The sequence below is a fragment of the Mycetomoellerius zeteki genome, unplaced genomic scaffold (assembly GCF_001594055.1).
Source record: "Mycetomoellerius zeteki isolate Tzet28-1 unplaced genomic scaffold, Tzet1.0 scaffold223, whole genome shotgun sequence".
Taxonomy (NCBI): domain Eukaryota; kingdom Metazoa; phylum Arthropoda; class Insecta; order Hymenoptera; family Formicidae; genus Mycetomoellerius; species Mycetomoellerius zeteki.
The window spans coordinates 204728-213558 of record NW_017257198.1 but is presented as its reverse complement, the minus strand read 5'-3'; the positions used below and the strand labels follow the sequence as shown (position 1 = coordinate 213558).

At 31.9% G+C, this 8831-nt stretch overlaps 1 protein-coding gene across 1 annotated transcript in view; it reads right to left on the bottom strand.

The window, feature by feature from the left end:
• Positions 1 to 299: 299 nt before the first annotated feature.
• Positions 300 to 8831, bottom strand: part of LOC108723131 (uncharacterized) — a 16189-nt gene continuing 7657 nt past the window's right edge. Inside the window, 13 exon segments of the mRNA XM_018448641.1 lie at positions 300 to 545; positions 618 to 720; positions 2200 to 2395; positions 2544 to 2760; positions 3686 to 3900; positions 5433 to 5654; positions 6114 to 6222; positions 6429 to 6613; positions 7179 to 7307; positions 7394 to 7543; positions 7794 to 7919; positions 7998 to 8042; positions 8758 to 8831. The exon segment at positions 8758 to 8831 is cut by the window's right edge and continues 21 nt beyond it. Coding sequence (XP_018304143.1) covers positions 396 to 545; positions 618 to 720; positions 2200 to 2395; positions 2544 to 2760; positions 3686 to 3900; positions 5433 to 5654; positions 6114 to 6222; positions 6429 to 6613; positions 7179 to 7307; positions 7394 to 7543; positions 7794 to 7919; positions 7998 to 8042; positions 8758 to 8831 — 1921 coding nt within the window. The 3' untranslated portion in view covers positions 300 to 395.

The following is an 8831-nucleotide window of genomic DNA, read 5'->3' as shown; positions in this document are numbered from 1 at the left end:
TTAATTAAGTGAAAGGATGTTATATATAAACAGCGTACATTATTAAAATAAGGCTATCGACAAATAAGGCTATCGATCATTGTTTTAAAAAAGAAGCTTATATCGCATTTCTCTTATATATATTTTATGTCCTTATTACATATCCTCTTAAAAGTACAATTTTAAAAATTATGCTACGATTATACATGATTTTGTATTATTTTGCATGATCATACGTACTTCAACGTAAATCCGATGGTTCTTAGCATCATTATAATTTCTGAATTTGTTAACAAGCAATAATTACACCCACTGATTAATCTCGTTTAAACTGTTTTATTTTTGGCACGTGTTACAAGATAAATACGCTCGTGAGAAGACTCGAAGGGAGAGAACTCGTTACACGTCAAACTTGCTTAATTAACGTTCTCGCGGCGATTAGCGATGCTCCTACGCGCGTTTCTTCGAGGTACGTGCGTGTATCGTGAAGATGGTTCCCTCTCAGTTACCTCCTGCCATTTCACGGGATAGGCTAATCGGTTGCCCTTGTTCCACGTGTACAGCTCCTAAAATGAAACAGGTTACACGAACGTGAAACGATAAAATAGTGAAAGACTCCATCTCGGTAAAGCACGTACCTTAGTCTTATGATTATAACTAACTGCCGTGGTTTTGTGGTATGGATTCGTAAACGACAAGTTTACATTTAGCGTCGTATTTTTGTAGAGATCGAAGGCGAATCTAAGGAATTCGGTCGAGTTACAAATAATAATAATTTTTAGATCAGAAAGGAGCAAAGTACAGGGTGTCCCATAGAAAGGTGTTGAAACTAATCGGCTGTCCTTTTCAAAAGTATGTAGTTATTGAAAAAACAAAAATTGCCCTGAAAAAAGGAAAGTCAATTTTTAATGAGTATAAATAAAATTTAATAAAATGTTTGTGTATCAATTAATTTTATTGATGAAAAATATGCTCATAATCCCAAAGAGTAATTTTTTCGGATATTATAACATTACCAATAACTTTCCTCTTTTCAGCGCAATTTTTGTTTTTTCAATAACTGAATACTTTCGAAAATGACAGCTGATTAGTTTCAATACCTTCCCGTGGGACACCCTGTACAAGTATATAGTACAAATATTTCACGAGATTATTCGTGGATATATCGCTCCTTTATTTTGAAAGTAACACAATTCAAAAAATTAAATTTCTAAAAAAAAAAGAAAAATTATTTCTTAACCCGATAAAATTATTGACTAATTAAATAATCGTAAAAGAGAATAAAGGATTATCTTAACATAATCGAATGACATTTTTGTCATTTTCGTTTCATGAACACCGTCCTTTTTCAAGGATGGTATTTTAAGGATTTAAAATATTTCTAAACTACCCTTTTTAAGTTGTGATATTCTGACAATTTTTTATGAAGTTAAGTTAATTCAGTTTTAATGATTAATAGGATAAGATTTAATCGACTGTCTCATATTATAGTTTGATTTATTCATATAAACGATCTTGTTTCTAAAATCTTAGAATAATATTTACCTCGTATTTACCTAACTCATTCGTGTAATAACTCGAAAATCACGTTTTTTAAATTATGTCATTGTTGAAATAAAGGAACAATATTTTGAATGTAATAAAGACACAATCCCACACTCTAAATTCTTTGGAGTAGAATCTCTCTCTGAAGAGTGAAAATTGAGTTAATCCTAAAAAACGAATGATTCAATTTTCAATCTTGAAAACCCGTTTCTACGAACGTAGTGCAATCAACTAATCCTTTATCTTTTTCTTTCTCTTTCTTTCTTTAGTTAGTAAGAATGAGAAAAAAATAAAGAGCAAATTGAGATTAAAATTAATTTACATTGATAGAAACAGGAGTAATCTTAAGAGTAAAATTGCACTCTTGAGATTCACTTTAAAAGTTTTAAAAAGCAACAAATATTGAATATAACTGTTATATAACATAGGTAAAAGGTATATGTTTACATATATGTTATCTATTGTATATTAGCAGTTATTCATAACAATTTATTAGTAATTATTTATTAGTAATTATTATAACAGTTATCTATATTTGTTGGAGATAAAGATTAAAAATGATATTAAGGATAGTATAAAACATTGAAAATCCAAGTATCCAAGAATTTTCATATTCCATATTTATACTCCATATGATTGTAGTTTTAAGAGCAATATATTCGTCACTCGCGTTACCGTATCTCCATAGTATCATCGGTGACACTGCGTATAGCATAAAGCACGCCTCCTGCAATAAACATCTCTCCGAAACGACGGTGATCGATGCTGATATTCCACGCGTACTGAATGATCATTTTAGTGGGATCCATTTTCACTACTACCGTATTTTTTCCACTACAATTAGGGGATAATGGGTAAATGACCCATAAACCTGTAGAAACGCCGCATATTGTATTTTCATGCCACAATGGTTCCATTTTATGTAGAAATAAATATTTTCAACCGTTCAATTATTCCTCTTTATATGTAGAGCTCTTCATATGTAGAGCTCAAATATTTATCTGTCCTGCAGGTTTTACCGTTTTCGTCTACGTTGAAATCCGTGTAGGTAAAATTGCGCGTGTAAAGGTAGTTCTGGCCATCAACCTCCAAGCACGGAAGCTGCATCTCGCATTCGGAGGAGAGCTGCTTGCATCGCTGATGATCCGAGGACGCGTAGAGATCGTATCGGAGGACCTTCGGTCGATTAATGGGATTGTAGAAAAACGATTTGTCGTAAACTACATGTCCGTTACCCTAGAAGGAAATGTCGACCGCAAGCTCAATTCTCGCTTTAGGCATTTTCCTTATTTAAACATTAAAATTTTCTAAAGAAAATATGTACATGCCTTATTTTATCGTAATTTTATATGTAATTACACGATTTTGCTGAAGTATTTAAAATTGTATTTATTATAGTTAGATACAATCTAAAAATAATTTCGTTAGATCATCAAAATAATTATGTAGAACTCTCAAGCATGATAAGTAATGTTGTAGAAAGTTTTTATATTCTAGCAATCAGCTTGAGTACTATTTAATTATTTTAATGGTCCAGCAAAATTATTTTCAAATCAGTATCTAGCTATTTTTTTTAGATTCTTCAGCAAAACCATTATTTTTTCTATGCATAAAAGAACAATTTACTAAAGTATCTAAAAAAAATCCCGCACTGATTATATAAGAAATTGGGTTCCAGGAATGATTTTGTTTCTACACACATGAAAAAAAATGTAAAGTTTAGAAAAGCTACAAGCTTTCTCAGCACTTCTGAAAAATGTTCCAATTTATATAAAAAGTCTGAGAAATTTTTTAAAAAGTTACAAAATTAATCAGAAATTAAAAAAAAAGTTGAAAATTTACATAAAAATTTATAAATATTAAAAAATTATATGAATAATTTTGAGACAATTTTTTATCAGAAAGGTTCTTTATATAGATACAGATCTGAACATAATTTTGGATCATCAAATAATTATGTAGGACTCTCGAGCACGATGAGTAGTGCTGCAAAAAGTTTCAGCATTCAAGTAACCGGCTTAAGCGTCCTACTTAATTATTTTAATAATTCAAAATTATTTTCAAATCGAAATCTAGCTAAATTTTTAAATTCTTCAGCAAAACCGTTCTTTCTATGTATAATTAAAGATATCTCGCTGTCTGTTATTCTTAAGTTGCCGACCTGGAAAGGATGAGGTAATTTTATCTCGTTAAGCGCCGTATTGTTCTTGAAGTCCTCCTTCGATTTGTATTCATAGATGTAGGACGTATCATTGTGGCGAGTAACCCAAAGTCTATCGGGCATGATATCGTTGGACGCGTCGTGCATCCAACTTCCGTAGTGATCGTCCATGTTTCCTTTCAGCACAGGTTTTCCTATAGCCTCTATAAAACCCTCTGCGAATTTACCAACGACGCTTATTAACTTTCGCGTCCTCAAGTCGGGAGAGTTCACGTGGAAAGAGATCGTTTTTTAAACCGCGATATTACGGGCACTCGTGTTTGACGAGAGTGCCGTCAGTTCGTTAATTACGTAAACTTCCGATATTGCAACCCTTCAGTCATTAATTCACGGGGGAGAGGGGAAGTTCCCCCCCCCCGCCATATGTACGCGCTCGTACGAAGGTAGATAAATTAAATCGAAAATAGATTTTAATCACAGTCATATAAAATTTATTAAAATAAATATCTTAAATATTAAATATTTTTTTCCAGCACGGCTACCCAGTTATCAGATAAAAAAAAGTGAAATAGTGACTGCTTCTTATGCGTGGAAAGAACGGTGCTAAAGTATTTTAAAATTTATCTAAATATAGAAAACAGTTTATTGAACTCAAAAAATGAGAGATGCTCAAGCTGGTTGTTAAAACTTTTTTGCAGCACTGATCATCATATTTAAATTTCTACATAATTATTTTCATGGTTCAACAAATTTATTTTTAAATCTGTATCTAGCTAAATTTTTAGATACTTCAGCAAAATTGTTCTTTCTTGTGGAAAAGTAACCTTTCAGGCATTAATAACTAAAAATGACACTACTTATCAAATTTTCAGACTAATTAAGAACATTTAAGTGAAAGAAAAATAGCATTTACTCTTTTTTCAAAGGTCTATCTAAATCAAGCATATAATTGCATTCGCTTTGGCGTCCACGCTTTAAACTTCATTTCATCCTTGTTATTAATCAAATATTAAACAAAATATATTCTTACAAGCGCTGTGAGCGCCAATGCGAACGCAGCCATAGCAACATATAATATCATCTAAATAGAACAAAGAGATAGACACTTTTATCAGATAATAAAAAAATACAAAATTTTTTGAACTGTAACAAAAACGTGTTCTTTAAATCTGCGAAAAATACTTGTAGTCTATACGGAAGTTATATTACCTCTTATTTCCATCTATTTGAAACTTAAAAGAGACAAACTTAACACCGGACTAATACCCAGTTAGCAACAGTGAGCGAATAGCAATTGTTTTGAGACAACAAAAACATAAATAGAACGCTTACGTTTGACAAATCTCATATCAGTTCAGAAAAAAAGGTGACAAAGAGTGACTTAAGTGACTGGATGGCAGCGATGCATTTCGAGTAAGTTCCTAATTTCTATTGATTTCATGAGGACGAAAATATGCGACTAATAAATTTGTAAAAAGTCACCGAGAAGATATCCTTTTCGTTTTACATTATTTTCTTATTTTGTTTTTGTTTGTTGCATCAATTAACAAGAATTCTCGACAAATATCATACATTTTGCTAAATACTGTACATATATAATGCATATATACTAAAACTATGTTATGTCGGGAAATGTACATTACGTTACGTATGCATTTACACCGAAGCTTTGCACCTCTAGAATTAATTGATCTACCTTGCGCAAGAACGCCGTTGGAATACATTAGTTAGAATTGATTAAACGTACCGGTTGACCGCGGCGGCAGTCGCGTAATATTAATACCGCTCAACGGTTGAACATGCAGATGGTCTATTATATCTGTGTATGTGCACTTTGGGCACGTCGTGCAGGTTTCTTGCGTAGGGATGCACAATTCTTGCTCCTGATCAACGCTCATGGGCATAGGATGACCATATGTTACGTGCTCCTCCTTTCCTGATTTGTATTTCTCGACGTCTTTTATGTCGTCTAGCATTATTTATTACCATCAATTAGAAAATTCGATTAGTAGAATTATTTCCTAGAGATAAGCGTTAAGATCAATCTTAAAAAAATTAAGCTGGAAAAAATTAAATTTCCAATCTCAAGAAAATATTCGAAATTATATAATGGATATAGAACGTGCTTTTCACATTTTCAGAATTTGTAACATTTTATTAATATTTTTATTTGTAATTATTTATTAATATTTTGTATCTATCTTCTTATTTCACTTGAAGATTGAATTGGAAATGCGAGTAGTAGTATATTATATTTTTGCCTGGAAATATTGTGCTAAGATAAAATAACAGTGCACATCCTCACAAACTCGGTGGTTTCCTTCTATATCCTTCATGTTGTAATTAATTAGTAATTCCGTAATGGCTCTTTAGAATTCTATTATTAATGCAAGGAGAAATACGATGTAATACAAGGTAAAAGACGAACCGTCTACTATAAAGGATCCCTTAACAGTGTCAAAATCGTTTTTTGCCACGCAGTGGTAAGTTCCATGATCCGACGTAGTCACCCTTGCGATTCTCAGCTTCATCTTCAGCTTTTCAGAATAGTTTCACGTATTGTAAGACACCTCATTTGTTGCTAACGTGTAGCTAGGAATGATTTATTATCGATATTTATAAAATAAAATGTGCAAATTACTTATTAAAATAAAAAAGAAGGCTCTATAAGAAAATTGCGTAAAAAGCGATATAACGTGCGCGGATCTGACGGAAGTCCACGGATACGGGTTCGACGGGTTACCTTGTAATTATCACGCCTGTCGTAAACCTCCGTTCTGTACTTATCCGACATTTTCAGACGGCGACCATCACTGCGTTCCCAGTATACCACCGGCTCGGGAAAGCCTTCCACCTCGCATTCCAATGTCGCCGGATTTTGGTTCCGCACAAGTACCACTTGGTTGCGTATACGAATGAATGGCGCAACTGGAACGCGATCGATTATCAATTTTACCTACATCTGTGCCTATTGATTCGTATAAAACTGGTTTTCTTTCCGAGTTATTCTAATAATATCAAAACTTAGAAAATATTTATGTGTATTATCTCGCTGCTGCATACGAAATTTTTTGAAATTTTTAAAGGCATTACTATCGCGCATTTTTCGCATTTACAGTGAAATATATACATATATTAAAAGTAAAAAGTAGAATAAAGAAACTTTATATGCAGCGTTTTAAAATATGAAATGTCAGAATAAAGTAATAATTAATAAGGATCTAAAGTTTTACATAAAAATTTGTTTAAAATGTACATTTATTTGTTTCGTATTATTTTATATTACATATTGTATAATTATATGTTATTATTTTATAGTATATTTATATATATTATTCTTTTTAATTTATTATAGGAACTTTATCGTCAATATTGCTATATCAATATTGTTATACATTAATTTTTATTTTACAATTTCATATTTCAAAACAATATATTATTAAATATAAAAAAATATGCATATTCCTTTGAATTGAGATTGAAACATGCTTACATTTGACTTGAAGCTTGAACCTCTTGGATCGTGCCGGAGGTATTCCGTTATCAGCATTACACATATAGTCGCCCATGTGTTCCCGGTTCACCACGCTGATATTGAACGTATGGCCCGTAACTGAGCTCACTAGAGTCGCAAGATTTATGGGAAGGTTTGTTAATTCCGCTCTATCTACTCGTTACTTATGATTGAATTAAAGAGTCCGTTTATACCATGCCAAGGGCCCATCGGTATCATGGAACCATCTATTTTCGTCCATTGTATAACAGGCTGCGGTTTCCCACTCGCGGCACATCTCAGCCGTATTTTGCTACCTTCTTGCACGGAAATCACGCCACTTGAATTTAACGACGATGTAATCTCTGTAAAATGTCAATTTTCAAAGATTGTGAAATCTTCGATAAAAAATGCGGATAGGAGATATGCAATTGCAATAGTCAATGTGATGGAGAGTTATTAAATTTACCTTGCGATAATATAAAATATAATAATATAATAAATGTAATAAAGAATGTGTAAACAAATGCAGTTTTGTGTTTCTACAATTCAATACCTTATTAAAAAGGAAAAAAACGACGATTTTATTAAGATAATGAAGACAGTAGTTCTTACCTACAATGGATGGCGGTATTAATATGTCATTCTCGTTGTAATCGTTCATGTTTATTTTGTATGCCTGTATGCCTGATTTGCCATCCTTTCCGGGTGCTCCTGGATGACCAGGTGGACCTATATCTCCTAAAGCATGAACAAATTGATTAATGAAATATTTATAAAATGAAGAAATGGTGGTAGTGATCTGATGACGTTACCTACCGCGAGGTCCTAGTGGTCCTTGAGGTCCCATTTGCCCTGGTCTTCCTATATAAATACGAATTGTTTAATCAATCTTTCATTTGTGAGGTATTACGAAAAATATTTGTACTCTGCTAATATTTATAATATTACAACTTAATTGAAGAGTAAAAATTTTAACATGAACACAACGTTTCTTATAAACTTAAGTTAGAAAACTAAATCTTCAATTTAGACGATCGTAGAAAAAATTTAATTCAACAAATTAAAAAATTGAATTAAATTAAATTAAATGTTTCTCTCTTCTCTCTTTCACGCGCAATAATTAACATACATTTTTTTTATTAAAATGTATTATATTGAAACATAAAAAAATATTTGGTTTGTAATTGTTAAATATTGATACGCATTGTAGAAGGGATCATTTTAATGTAAAATTTTTATTTTAGTACTCGCACATGGAAAAAAAATGGTTTTGCTGAAGTATTAAAAAATTTAATTAAATGCAAATCTGAAAATAATTTTGTTGAACTATCAAAATAATTATGCAGGACGCTCGAGTTGGTTAAATGTCAATTTTTTGTAAAAATAATCGCTTATTGCAGCATTACTCGTTATGCTCGTTATACTCTCCTACATAATTATTTTAATGATCCAATAAAATTATATTCAGATCTGTATACCTAAACTTTTAGTACTTCAGCAAAATACATTTTCTCGCATCAAAATTTCGATTGCAACTTACATTATCAAGTAAATATTATTTCATATTCAAACGTACCGTCTGTTCCGTTTCTTCCAGGCGATCCAGGCAATCCGTTTGCACCTGGCTTACCGTTGCTCCCGGGTACGCCG